Consider the following 15,045-nt stretch of genomic DNA (forward strand, 5'->3'; position numbering starts at 1 on the left):
AGCAGAGAATAACAGTACATGTTGGTGACAACACTTGCATGGGATACACAGTGGGGATAAAGAGGGGAAAAAAAACTTCAGAACAGAATGCGATGAACGTAAGGACACAGAACAGAGTTTGAAAAATAAACGTGTCCGCTCCGTAGGAAAGAAGGGATATCCAACCATGATGAATTTCCTTTTCCTGTCCCAGAAAGTCCAATTCCCACTCTGAGCATGAGCAATATTCTCTTTAAATGGGCATGCAGTCCACAGGAACAAACACACACACACCAGAAAAGCCTGTGGAGCAATATCCATTCAGCTGTCGGCTGCTTTGTTAAACGGGGCTAATGGTAACATCAACTGGAGCAAAGGGTCTCAGACCAAGTGTTCTGAGAAGTTGACTGCCTTCCACCTTTCTTTCCATCTCCACTTTCCTTCTCTCCTTCCCCCTTTTCACTTCCTAAGCAACGTAGTTGTACTGGTTAGGATTCTCCTTGTCTCGTTCCATGTAGTCCCTGTCGATGAGCGATTCTATTCTCTTCTTTAAATCAGCAGGCTGAGGAAGAGGGGGAGAAAAAGTTACAGTTTGTATTCATTTCACACAGAAATACAAACACGTCTAAAATAGACACAATAAAGTTTGTTTCAACACAATCTGCTTAATGTAAGCAGTCAATGTTGAACAAGGGTGCTGAGAAAGTGGCTCTAAGCATACATCATGTCACCAAACTGCACAGCTTACCAGTTTGCATGCCAATTCATAATCAACACCACAATTACATGTTTTTCACAAGTGAATTCAACAGCCAGTCTCAAAACACTTCAAAGATTATGAAAACGGAACAAAGAATACTCTCTCTCCGTAGGACACCACTCCTTGCTGACATCCACCCAAACACTTACAACGACCACTACTGCTGTAAACTGAAGACACTGCAGTGGTGGAGGACATGGCCAGAGGGGCAGTGGGCAGCACTGAGAGTTGCCCTGGCCTGCCATGAACAGTGTCAGTGATTATACAACATGTAGGAATGAGTGGACGGATCTCACAGATTCAACTCATCTCCGGTCTCACTCTGCCCCGTGTCATATGTACGTCACCACATCTCTCAGCGATGCACTCCACCACCCCAGACCCAAAGCACTCTAGAATGAGAGCAGCCATCTAGCTCCCTCTGCATCAGCACGCTGCCCAGCAGAATGGAGGGTGGTCATGGTCAGAGGAAAAGGAGAGGTGATACAGATGCAGAGGGACAATCATCAAGATACAGGCCCTTCCACCAGACAAAACTAAATGCCTCAAAATAAGTGAAGCACCCAGGTCAGCCAAGAACACCAACACTAACTAAAGAAACACACACATACCTATGTAAGATATCATAAGCTAACAAATACTTTTTGTTCATCCTGAGGGAAATTAAGGGTCACAACTGCACTGTGTGCACTGCACACACAAAAGGTAGAAAATCTGTTTAGCAGCATGAGGAGTTGTGGAGTTTGATGGTCATGAGTAGTAATGACCTTCTATATCACTCAGTTGAACAGTTAGGGGAGATCAGCCTGCCACTACTATTCTGCTCAAAGAACTTCACACTGCATCCTAACTGCATGTGATGTGAGTGAGCGTTTCTCACACTGCATCCTAACTGCATGTGATGTGAGTGAGCGTTTCTCACACTGTATCCTAACTGCATGTGATGTGAGCGAGCGTGACAAACAGCTCAATTACATTGTTTTCAATTGGAATGTCCGTACTGGATGTGATGCAACCCCATGCTGTGAAGCAGCCCAACACTTTGAGCAGGACGTTTGTCAGACACCCCACCTCTATTTTCTTTCTGTGGCTTTGTTCTGCTAATTTGAACGAGAAATATGACGCAATAGAAGGGCATATATTCATATAACAGATTCAGTGTGGACAGAAAGCATTAATGCTACACCACAGTCAGACGCTCACATGTAGTTAAAGGATAAGTTGCTTTCAGACATAGGTGTAAGTCTGCATGTTCTGTGGATATCATGCGGTTGGGCCGTATATCTCCCGACATTTGGAACTCCGAACTTAGCCAGCTCTTACACTACTCCCCTCCTAGTATTTCAAACAGACATTATGTAAATGAGCACATGTCTGAACGAAGTGAAGAACAAGCAGAGATTCTGTTCATGTGCGTGTTCAACCACGTTCGACCTGTTCAACCACGCAAAGATTCTGTTCATGTGCATCGGTGTCGTTCACACATAATGTCCGCATGTAAGCATCATGTCTGAATCACCTGACAAAGATCCGCATATAGTGCGGAGGATATGTCTGAAAACGGCTATAGTATAAGTATATAGAAGTATATAGAAGTATGTGTACACTTTTGATCCTGTGAGGGTAATTTGGTCTCCGCATTTATCCCAATCCGTGAATTAGGGAAACACACTCAGCACACAGTGAACACACAGTGAGGTGAAGCACACACTAATCCCGACACAGTGAGCTGCCTGCTACAGCGGCACTCGGGGAGTGAGGGGTTAGGTGCCTTGCTCAAGGGCATTTCAGCCGTGCCTACTGGTCGGGGTTCGAACCAGCAACCCTCCAGTTACAAGTCTGAAGCGCTAACCAGTAGGCCACGGCTGCCCCTATAGAGGGTATGAGAGTTTTCTAGAACACTCATCAGCTTGTCAATGTGTGTAATGGCGTCGAAAAACAATAGTACTGCATGTTGGGGCATGTTGGATTATTGGATGGAGCTGCAAAAAGAAATTATCTTTTGGTCTGCTTTGCAGTGTTCCTACTGCTCTGCTCATACATACAAGTCACACCTCTGACATCAAAGGCTCCAACTTACATAGCACTTGGGCAGAGGTGGCACTTTATGATTTGCCAGATTTATAGGTGAGCCAGTCAGGTACCTGGAAAATTAACAGTTGGGCCAATCCTACAAAATGTGTGGTCTGCATGAGCAGGATGGCCTGGAATGGAGTCAAATTGCCTGTTGGCAGATATTAGGGCTTTCAAACAATGAAAAAAAAGAATAAATTAATCATTCAATTTCATTGTGTTTAATCACAATTAATGTCTTCCTCACAATTAAACTTTTAATAACGGATAATGACAATTTCCTTCACAGACCCCTTCCAATTTGACCATGGCATATTTCCCTTGTCAAAGTTTTGGCTAGATTTGGACCATTAGTTTACCCTGGAAATCCAGAGTTCTCGCGAGAGCACAATTTGAATTTGCTCAGCGAGTCACTCTGGCATTCAGTAATGATGCTCATTAACTATGCCCTTGTACCCAAGCTGCACCAATTACATGGCAGGCCAGAGGCCAGCTAAACAGATGACGACATCGCTGCAACGTCCGGAAATCGATTTACAATGATTAACACATTCATTTTAACGACACTAGCAGATAGACTATATGTACAGAAGTATTGGGACACCTGGCCATTAGAGCTTCCACTTTTTGTGGGAAGGCTCCAGAGGTCCAGAGGGGAAAAGGCTGCTGAGATTGTTCAGAAGAAAAAACGCTCATGACGCGCTCATGGGTGTATCAACCCCTAGAGTTGCAAACAGCAGAACGGACCAGAGTCAATTCTGAATTGAAGCCTCATGTCAAACATGGAAAAGAAAGGAGCATTATATTTATAAAGTATCAAAATAGCAATAGTATCCATAACAATAAGACTCATCGTAGCAAAGTAACCAAGTAAATATTCCGAGTATGGAATATCACTTGGGTCAACCTTAAAGAAACATTTCTCCAGGTTACCAATGTGACAACTTTCTTTCTGATTTTGTCTAAGCATGACCAGTCTACTTCTATGAAGAGTGTAAGCTCACCTTCACTGGGAACTTGAGTTGATTATAGACCTCTGACACCAAAAGGTTGTGGCTGAGAGTCTTCCTCATTTTCATGATGCGGACGATGGCTGCGTCAATCTGGTACTGCCGGTCTTGGAAGACCCTCTCAGTAGTGCTGGCTTGTTCCTCCACCTACGGGAAACAGATTTTTCCACCGTGAGACCACCAGTGACCTCACAGATCAGCAACAACACGCTAATCAACAAGAATGTGGATGAAGTGGGACAAGGTACCGTCTCTTTCATTTGGATCTGGTTGATCTTGATTCTGAAGAGCTTGTGTTTAAAGTCATCATTGCAGGAGAACTTGTCACCATCTTCCACATCTTTGCTCTTGGGGATTTTGGTGAGTACACGGGCTTTCCCACAAGCCAGGGACTGCAGAGTCCGCCTGAGTTCACTGTCCTCTGTACATACACACATTAAGCAGTCCAATCAATAGAAACAAGTTTAAATCATACAACAGGACTTTTATAATGTATCTATATAAAGTACATTTAGCTATATATTTATCAGGGAATATCATAAATGTTATGATATTCTTTATACAGTCTTTATACAAACCAATTCCTGTTGCAAGTTTAATGTCCTCCAAGGAAAACTCCTCTCCTTCGTTGAACATAAGTAGCACCAGTGTCTGAAACAGCGACACTTGCAGCTCCTTCTTGCCCTTTTTTTTTTTTTTTTTTACAAAAGAAGAGGATTGTAACATTGGAACTGAGATCGATGACATAAAAACAAACAAACTTTTTTTGGAGGGATGGGTTGATGGTCACCTCCTTGAACTCAGCCTTCAGCACACAGTGCCCTAATGTGGACTGCCACTGTAGCTTCCTGCCACTGTGCTTGCCCAGGTAGAACGTTTTGAAGATCTCCTGCAGCTTCACCATCTGTGGTGGAGAGCACAAGCAACATAGGTGGGGTTCCATCTTCGTTACAGAGCATGGTTCACACAGAGCAACTGCACGGGTGGGTTTCAGAGAATTCACATACCTCTGGGGGCAGATGGACTTCCATGGGTACGTAGGTAGGCCAGTAGCCCATGGTGAGGATGTTCACTGTCAGCTCAATGTTTCCAGGGATGTTCTGACACTGCATATACTACAGGAGAAAAAGAAATTGGAGAAAAGAATGGAACAAAAATAGGTTTTTAAACACGGAGGTCGCTATGCTTCAGTGAACATGCTATATTCAAAGAAACCTGACCATTAACCTGTTTGAACTGCACCATAATATCCTTTGATAATTCCATGTCCTTGAACATGCCTTCTAGTTTGCTGGTGAATGCAGCACCACATTCTGAAACCAGACAAGAGTATGTTCTTATCAAGACTGGATAGACAACAGCTTATGATTAAGTATTGACAATGGCCTATTCACAGCCTAAAATGTAAAAATACTTGCCATGTTTTAATTTTGACAGCATGGACTTCTCTGCATCCACAGAGGCACTCTTTCCTACCAGTAGCCTCTTGGCCAGGTCTTTCTTGTAAAAGGCCTCGAAAACATCTTTGCCTGTAAGACAAAAAAATACACTTAGACACTCATTTTGCCTCTAGTCAATACTCACATGATGCTGCCATAGGAGTAGACACTCACCATAGATAAACCTGAAGATGATCATGATTTTGTCCAGCATTTTCTCTAGCTCCTCATCAGTAGCCTCCTTGTTTCCTGCCCTCAGCTTTGAGTCGACATACTTTGCTAAAAGACAGAGTATCCATCGAATGTCACAGATATGAGAATGCACAGGATCTTGTGTTGTTTAACCACAACTAAACAAATACATTTGGACATCATGCCACTTAAATGTAACTTAAATGAGGCTGACAGCAACCAACCTATTAGCTCAGCGGGCTTGTTTGGCCGTTTGTTGATGAAGGTCTCAAAGGCCTCCTTCATAGCATTCACAAACTTCTCATTTTTCATGAAGCACACATCAATGATGTAATCCACCTTGTCCTTAAAGTCCAGCAGCTCCTGGACCATGGTCTTGTCCTTCTCAGGGTTGATGACAATTGTGCTTCCGAAGGCCTAATAACAGCACAACATTTTCAATGCCTTAAATTCAAAACAGTGTTATTACATATACTTCCTTAACTGAGCGCATACAAATGTGATTCTGACTTCACTCGGCATAAACTCTTAGCCGCACCATTTACTAGCCAGTGGTGGAGGTGAATAACACCTACCTTGATGTACTCAATCCAGTGATGGAGAAGAGCCTGTACGCCCCCTCGTACACGACTGAAGAGCTGGTAGAGGAGGGACAGGTCCTGGATCCGGTTCTCGTCCAGCAAGTGATTCAAGCCTACAGCAATACCCAATAAGTTGTCAGAGCCTCTCACATCACACGCATTATCAACACTGTGTCGTGCTAGTAACCACACTGGTGATAACCACTGACCCAGAATGATGATTTGGTAGAGAACAAGTTAAACATGCAATCATGTATCTATTGTTGGCTCATTTTAGCAGCATCATCTTTGTAAGGCAAAGACCAATCAATTTCATCCCATGTATATGCAGATGTTATTGTGAAGAGACAAAACTCCTCTATAACGGGCCTCAGACTATGTGCAGCAAACCAGACCATGTCAAGCAAACTATGTTTAAATTATGTGTAACCAGTGTGTTTGGCAAAATCGATATTAGAAATGCAAATACAAATTATGCTGAGACTAAGACAAAATATTACTAAATACACTATCCTCAGTAAGAATTAAACAAAAGAGTACATACTCTCGCCCATATCCAACTCTAAAACAACAGTTCATTTGAAATTGGAGACCAGCACCTTTCTGTAAGATTGCCGTCAGATGCTCCCCCAGAAGCTGTTTTTCCACAGAGGCAATCAGCGGTTTTCTGTTGGGAGAGGACAAGGATGGTAAGATAGATAGACCATAAACTAATTTGATAGAAATCAATGAGATGGGCATTTGAAAATATTACTGTGTGCTCTGGTCCAAATAAGTTATGACCCTGTCCGCCTCCTCTTCCAAACGCTTGTTGACATGATGAAGGTACTCTGGAACCTGGGAAAACATTTCAGAGCTTAACTGAAATTTCATAGCATTGCACGTTAGTTACCAGTTAGCAAACATTGATATCTATGTCATGACTGCTGAACATCCATATGCCATCCTTACACCGAAATACTTTGGAAAAGATTTTTGAAAGACTACAGTCTCAGACCCTCTCACATCTAAAGACAAGTCATAGAGTTTTTAGTCACAGTGTAGTCACAGGCTAGTCTCAGACTAGGGGCCTGTACTACGAAGGGAGCTTAACCTACCCAGGGTTACTTTGTTAAACCGGGGTTGACAAAACCTGGTTATCATAAGTGGTGTTAATCGGTACTACGACACTGATTATGAAGTTGATTTGTTGAGCCGGGGTTAACCTAATTGGAGTTTGTGCGTGTTCACATAAAGGGGGTTGCAGCTTTAAGTCACCACTTTCAATGATGACGATCACCTTATTTTACGGATGAGGAATGCACAATTATTATGGCGATAAGTTATGAGCAATTAAAACCCACTCTACTAAAAAAAAATTAAAATATCGCCGGCAGCAAACAAAAGCAAGACAAGGCTGTTGGCAACGTACTGCAGATCGGGTAGCCTAAATGCCTAAAAGTAAAGTTTTATTTCCACATGTTCTTCAAATATGTGTTATGGAGGATTAATAGCTTCTTATGGAATGTCTGAAATGAGTTGAAATAATTAAATTGCCTATTTTGAGTTCATAGAAAGGCCTACAGATGCAACACAATTCAGAAGTGGGCATATAGATTACAGTAATAAGGATAATTGAATGTTTAAGTAGCCCCCATTGACTGATTTAGTGTATGCCTAATCCTGTGAACATTTCAGATGCAACACCATTGCCAAACGCTCATGGCAGCAGGTGAAAATGAAACACAAAAACATTATTCAGAATAGTAGGTTTATATAGTTATAGCTTGCATTAATATTTCTTAATTATGAAAACATGTAGGCCTAGTATGCTTATAGCCTTCACTTGGCCTCTGTTTAACAGCTAACAAGAAAAATGTGTCTTTGAACACTACTGTAAAAACTGTTTTACAGTAGCAGAGGAGTTGGCCATCACAAATAATAGTGGAAGGCCGATTGTGGAAGGGGTTGAGGGAGGCATTCGGCCGGATTCTGGTGCTGTGGAAATGTGTAGCCTTTATGTGCAGGGTACAGTAATATGACATTTAATTCAATAAGTTTGTTAAAATTGTGATTTTAATTTATTAGGCCTACTGTAGGCTAGGCTATGTCCGATTTGTTTTAGGCTATTCTTGCTCAGATGTTCAGCATACTGTAGGCTAGGCCTATGTCCGATTTATTTTCGGACATACAGTATTCTTGCTCAGATGTTCAGCATCACCGATTAGATGGAATACATGAATGTCCACGTAAGGGTATTGCTATGACGGGTGACACTAGAGACTTCTGCCTAGATCATCTGACAAAGATAACCAATTCCTTCGGCTGACAATCTATATCTTCATAGAGAATATCGTCCGGGTATATATATATATAGGCCTATATATATATATATATGCTATAGTCTATACATGGTGGTCTCTAAAACCCCTCGCCCTGCGAAGAGAGCCCCTCACGATTTGCGCTCCAATGTCGTATGGATCATCCAGGTATGCCGACTGTCTCGAATTGTTAGTGGAGGGGTGGTACTTATAAAGGGTGTGGTTAACGGAAACCTCGGGTTAACCAAGAACATAACCTGGTCGGAGCAGGTTTGAGATGCAGGGTAAATTGCCATGGCAGCATACCTAGGTTAAAACATATTCACCTTTCGTAGTACGGGTTAATCGGGAAGTTGCCACACGTGATCAAGTTACTCTCGAAGTTACCCAGATAAGCAAGTAACACCGCTTCGTAGTACAGGCCCTAGGATTTGCAACGACTAAGGATCTTGCAGGGTCAATATTTACAAGACTGCAACTAGATTCCTTTAAATGATTTACCATTGTGCACTAGATATCAACAGGAACTCAAACGATAGCCTACTCATATCAAAGTCATATGTTCGTGTTCCTGCAGCATTGTTTCATGTGTGACATCCTTAACAGATATGTAGTTGTTCAGTCATATGGAAAATAACAAATAATCATAAAGGCTACAGCTGTCGTCTACTTTGCCCCTTCCTGTTTGGTGTCGGCCTTATATTGTATGCATAGAGAGAAATAAATAAATAAATAAATAAATAAATAAATAAATCACCTCTCTCTCTTGCATCAGCCTCTGTCCTTCTGTGGCATATAGGCGATTCGTCTCCTCCAAAAAGCGCTGCTCAAACGAGTCCTGGTAAATCTAATCAAAGGATGGGAACAAAAGTGTCACTGAAGCCTTCTCTCACCTCTTGCCATAAGTACCACAGAAAATCACAACTTCAAAAAACCCTTAAGTAGGGATGCATGATATATCGGCGGCCGATATATTATTGGCCGATAAGTGAAAAAATGAAAATATTATTATCGGTCCGATAACAGAATTCTGGCCGATAATTTGCGCCGATATTTTTTAAAGTCCTAATTTAGGCCTACGTAAGGTCCGTCTGGCTACACTGAGCTACTTGAGCTTGGTTGGCTATACTTTTTCCTCAATATAATGTCAGCGGTGTGAATGTATTTCACCACTCTAACAAAATCTGTGGATATGCGTTCATTTGGGAATCTGTGCATCTCAAAATCCTCTCATGAATGATCCGCCATTTAACCTTACCAGAGCGGAGCTCAGCCCTATCTAGAGTCGCCTTGTGCTGATGTGTTTTGCACTTTACCGCTGGTGGTCGGGGAAACAAATAAACAAACTTCGTTAGTGGGACGAGTACATAAGTAGGCCTAGTTCTAAGTTGTGTTTTAGTATTATATTTGCATTACTTTAGCTTGGGTTTTGTATTATTACCTAGAAATATGCTAACCATTCCTGCTTCAGTTCCAGACAGGTCATCATAATAAGTTATTAAAACCTTCGGGGCTAACCCCTTTCATTTCTGCTGCAGCAGGTTGTGCGCAACAGAGTAGACGGACATAAGATACAGTCTAAGAGAGTTGCAGCTTTATTCAGTTACCCGCAGTTGAAACTAAACTTAAAGGGACACCAGGCAAGCCTGATGCTTTTTCTCTACAAAACTTCCCCTCGTTTGGTCTGAAGCTCTTTTCCTTTTCTTTGAGTCTTCAGTCAAGGGTTTTCGCTGCTTCTTCGCCGGCTCTGCCATTATACACACGTTTGCAACAATCTCTAGCGTTTCGTTAGCCTGCCTCTGTGCTGTAAACTGATCCTGCTTCGGTCGGCGGGTAGGATACACCGAACTTGCAAGTGGGATATTCTTCCTACAGGCAGTTGGGGCGGGCGAGAGAGCCTTCATTCGCCCCGTAATGAGTCATTTAACCATATACCGACTTACGAAGATGATTAATTAACACGAAAACGTTGCCTAGTGTCCCTTTAAACTTCCCCTCACAAACTCTGATTTGGTCGCTATACTGTAGCTTATTCCCAGCTGAGCCGTTTATAAGTGTTTAGTCCTAAATGAAAACGATTCATACTCTCTAGCCACTCACTCGCAATTCACTGACGTCAGGTTCACTTAAAGGAGTCACACATTCTGTAAAGGTAGGCTACTGTTATGTTGACTGCTGTACTATTGAGGACTATTATGAGTTCTGTCCATCATTTGGTGGTAGGTAAAATTACAGCAATAAAATTATGCTTATTAAATGCTTTCCCCAAATCACTTTTCACAATTTTTTTTTCAAAAGTAATATTATCGGTTATCATATCGGTATCGGCCACAACAAACCAATAAATATCGGTTATCGTTATCGGCCCTAAAATTCCATATCGGTGCATCTCTACCCTTCAGCAATCAAAACTACCTCAATAAGACTGGTTTTATATGCAACTGTGGGAAGAGAAAAGACTGGAACATGAAGACTTTCCTATTTCATGGACTCTGCTATGATTTTATGCTGTGATTGTTCTACGATTCAGTTGAATTCAACCCTTTCCAGCCATCTGACGGTAAATTAAAACTCTAATCCACCTTTCCATTAGTAAACATGTGCATATGTGCGAAATGTGACTTCAGTACTGTGGTGATGAAAGCACATGCATTCAGTTTATAACTTTAGTCAAAGCCTTGACAATCACAAACAGAGCATGTGAAACTGATGTGACAAAGGCCCCATGTGGACAGTGATGTCTCTACCTGCAGATCAGAGAGCATGCTGAGGAGGCTCCGGAGCAGACTGCGGTCCACAGCCTCACCGCTCCGCTCCCTCTCGATCAGGAGCAAGATCCCAGAGATAGTCTTGCTCTGCACCTTCATATCGCTGATAATGTGGAACCGGAAAAGCTCCAAGCCCATGTCCCTAAGGGCAGGAACAAAAAAAGTCAGCAGCAATAATCTGGAATACCCAGAGCATGGTTAACACAAGGAACGAAATCTTCAAATCCACAGAGCTGTACAAGACCTGTAGCTGTGTTGCACAATATTTATGTCAAAAAATAAACACATACATAACACTCACCAAATTGATGGTAGCATTGAATTTTGTAAAACATAAGTGCGGTCCAAAAACAAAAATATACTTCTAATCATGATCTGTTAAAAGAGAAGAGAAGACATATGAATCATATGTGCAGAAACGGTATCTTCTCCTGCATTGTATTTCACTTAGAGGAACTCCATGGGCTTTGTTCCTAACGCAATTAAGGGGTTTAAAGATAAAGAATTATTGTCCTTACCATTTGTCTACAATGATCCTGCCAACATTTATCAATCTTCTTCAGGAAAAGAACACTGTCCAGTGCATCCGTGAGGACTGAGTTAAGGGTCTTCAAGACATTCATATCTTTAAATCTGTTTCACAACACGTGTTACTGTGGTCTCAGTTTTAAAATATTAATTCATAGTACTTACTGTTACAAGACCATTCTATTATATTCACACTGCCACTACTACCAGATCAAAACACAACAAGAAACATGGATAGGGATGTCTTGAAAAGGCTATCCAAGTCTCAAAAGGATATTCTCTGAATTGGTCGATCTGTGCCTTGATGTGATCTTCACACACAGACCTAAGTTGTTTGTAGAGCTTTGATGATATTTTATGGGAGCAAAGATTTTCAACTGCCTAAACACAGGAGAATGTTTTTAACAATTAGGACACATTTTCATAGTACACTTGACCACACATATTTACTGAATCTGAAAGCGCAAATTCTACTAAGTGAATTTTATGACCCTACCTGGTACAGCTCCTCCAGATTGTACTTTATCGAAGTGCTGTTCTGAATGGCCTCGACAGCCTCCTTCAACTTTTGCCAGGTCTCTTGTGTGTAGTTCTCTGGTAATTTGGGTTTTTCTGCAATTGGGTATTGTTGTCAATTTAAACATTATTTTTAGAAAACTTAAATTTCAAGGCAAAGGTATCTAAACTGTCCTTTAAACAATCCCTTTGTAATCATTTTGTAGGATCTGTTGCTGTTTATGCAGCACATTTGCTGATTAATGCACTAATATGTTTCATATGTTGACTGTTTGTTGTCTTTGTGTGAAGTGCTTTGATTGCTTACTATACTTACTAGCATGACTATACTTACTAAGCTATATAGTTAAAACACTGAAAACTAAAAACAAATGCTAAGTGCCAGTTCCTTAAAGAGATTGTCTGCAGTCTTGGTAAAATCAGTCAAGGTCCTGGTTTACACCTGGTTGTAAACAATATATCTGAAGTGTTATTCCAAAGGAAGGAAGCCTCCCCCAGTTAAAGACCGATTTCAGAAGGTGGAGAGGAAAAAAACATGCTCATCCTTCCACACATAAACGATACTTAATGAACCCAGGGCTATGACTTCCCTAGTTTCACTCATCCTGGCTGAAGTTAGTAGTGTCCAGATCTGATGTTTTATCTAAATCCAATTTTACCACACTGTCACAGAGTTCCCACTGTAAGACAAATGTAAAATTCCATGACTTTTCCCTGACAAAAAAATCTGAATTATGACTTGTGTCCACGACTTTACCAACTAACTGCTGAAAATGAAACTGGCCAAAAGGACCACTTGACTGCACTAGCACTGTACCCATAACAACCAAAAGGCCCTCTGCACCATGCACATTAAGTTGACTCTACTCAGCAGATAGGATACCTTGATGGAGAACATTCTCAAAAAGCCTGCATTCCCAGTTGATGCCTGTACTAGATCAATTGTGTGTGAGGTCTGGAGGGGCTGCACTTGCCCTTTTCCTATCAACGTCTATCAGTTATACAAAGAACATTTTTAGACAACTTCTAGGTCTACACTATTAGACTAGGCACAGGGACATACTGATGAGGTTCAGACCCGTGAAACGCAGTTGAACACTACTGCAATTAAGACTTCGTTCGCTATTTGATGTACATCTGTGTTAAGATCTTGACCCATGGGCATCTGACATACGAGTTAGCTACGATGTGACAACTTGACGTACCTTTGAAGTTCTTGATGACTAGTTTTTTTGCGGCTCCCGGTTTACTGTTAGAAAACGTGGTGGATCCGGTGGATTTCGTCAGTCCGTTTGCGTGGTGCCCAACACCTCCAGCCAAGAACACATTTTTAGTTTTATTAGAACACGATGCAGTCGGTGAAGACTCTTCAGCCATTTTCACATCCAGTCCAATGATTTCTGCTGGATCTTCGAACCTTAACTTCTTCTGAATATGCTGGGAGGTGGAAGAACAGGACGAAGAAGAATTGCAAATGGCTTTTGGGGACGAAGATATTGAATCGATGTCTTCTTTCTCAGAGCTATTTATTTTTCTCTTCTTAGAAGACGTAAGACTACTATCGCTATTAACATCAGAAGCTGCCGGTCTAGCCTCTTGGGTTGGCGGTGGGGGATTAGGGGAAGGTAAACCTGTTGGAAACATGAAAAAAATAAATACAAATCAAATAGCCAGCCTACTAATACTAAACCCCCGCGCGTGTCGATGGTGAACGCTTTGTATTCTCTGGCCTTGTGATACGAAATTCCAAATGTCCAGTCCAATCTATGCTCAGCAAGAAAGAGACAATAAATTGAAAACTGCAGCTCCACTTGGATCCTCTCTTTCTTGTTATTGCTGGCAGAAGAAAGATGGTTGATTACTGCTTCCTCTTGGCCACTGTCGTGCGGCTTTCGCAAGTTTACACGATGGTATTTTTACACCAATAAACAGCTTGCTCATCCAAGTAGTATAGCCATTTGTGTATGCAGTAGCTCGAGACCCTAAATAGTGACAAAAACTCTAAAAGTAAAACACAAGTTCAAAAAGCGCCACAATGACCCAGCGGAAGTACTTAACCCCCACACGATAATGCTGCAAAAGTGGATGTGCTCTAACGGTAGCGTTGGCGTTCGTGTATGGTGTTAGCCAATGACATCTAGCTCAGTGGTGTTAGCGCTGCTAGCCTAGCACAAGTAGTGCTATCTATGGCTGTTATAACACCACAAATAGGTTGACTCGATGGGCTACATGCGGCTACATGTAGGAAAATGTGCCACATGGCGGCGCCATCCCCGTATCTATTTTGAGTAAATTGTCGATGGTAGTATCTATGGTACTTCAGTTATTTCCACCAATTTAAAGAAAAAGTCTACACAAAATGAATAACGTTAACTAACATAATCTGTCTCATCAAAAGTTCTGTTTTCACTGTCATTTCACTGCATCAACGATAAAGACCAAAAACAACAAACTAATCAGCTAACATTACTGTTGCATAAGGGAATGTCTTGTAATACCTTAGCGTTAATGTCTCACCATCATTCATCTTGTTCTCGAAGAGTCTTAACAAGTTTAGCTACGTTACTTTTTCCATATAACACTGATAATATTTCTTCTGAGGGGGTCAGAAAACTCGTCTGAAGTGTCTGACGTTACGTTACAAGCCTTGCAAAGTTCTTAACGTTAGCTAGTTAACGTCACATATCAGTAACGTTAATCACGATGTGTTGCGTGTTAGAAATAGATTCAATTGAGATGTTAAATTACGTTGAGTTCATCACATAGTATTGCTGTCGCTTACACTACAACCCTAAGTTGCTACCATAGTCTCTATAATTACTGAAGCGTCGAAAAACTCTAACATTTGGTCATTTAGCTTTGTACTTTACCAGCTAATGTTATCTACCTTACGTTACCG

General features: G+C 41.5%; 1 protein-coding gene across 2 annotated transcripts; it reads right to left on the bottom strand.

The window, feature by feature from the left end:
* Positions 1 to 6: 6 nt before the first annotated feature.
* Positions 7 to 15,034, bottom strand: cul4b (cullin 4B). Of its 2 annotated transcripts, XM_048230606.1 has the most exons (21): positions 14,664 to 15,034; positions 13,352 to 13,777; positions 12,127 to 12,242; positions 11,908 to 12,011; positions 11,621 to 11,690; positions 11,404 to 11,477; positions 11,082 to 11,244; positions 9,092 to 9,181; positions 6,789 to 6,871; positions 6,634 to 6,701; positions 6,029 to 6,147; positions 5,678 to 5,870; positions 5,436 to 5,540; positions 5,241 to 5,351; positions 5,050 to 5,135; positions 4,830 to 4,937; positions 4,613 to 4,726; positions 4,401 to 4,506; positions 4,071 to 4,243; positions 3,817 to 3,969; positions 7 to 541 (listed from the first exon to the last, which is right to left on the bottom strand). In XM_048230606.1, exons 1-21 carry the CDS (start codon positions 14,671 to 14,673, stop codon positions 446 to 448), a joined length of 2,568 nt encoding a protein of 855 aa, XP_048086563.1. In that variant the 5' UTR covers positions 14,674 to 15,034; the 3' UTR covers positions 7 to 445. The 2 variants fall into 2 exon arrangements, with proteins under 2 accessions (XP_048086563.1, XP_048086562.1); XM_048230605.1 differs by lacking the exon at positions 14,664 to 15,034 and having other exon boundaries at positions 13,352 to 14,567.
* Positions 15,035 to 15,045: the final 11 nt, after the last annotated feature.

Source organism: Alosa alosa, chromosome 21 (assembly GCF_017589495.1).
Source record: "Alosa alosa isolate M-15738 ecotype Scorff River chromosome 21, AALO_Geno_1.1, whole genome shotgun sequence".
Lineage (NCBI taxonomy): Eukaryota > Metazoa > Chordata > Actinopteri > Clupeiformes > Clupeidae > Alosa > Alosa alosa.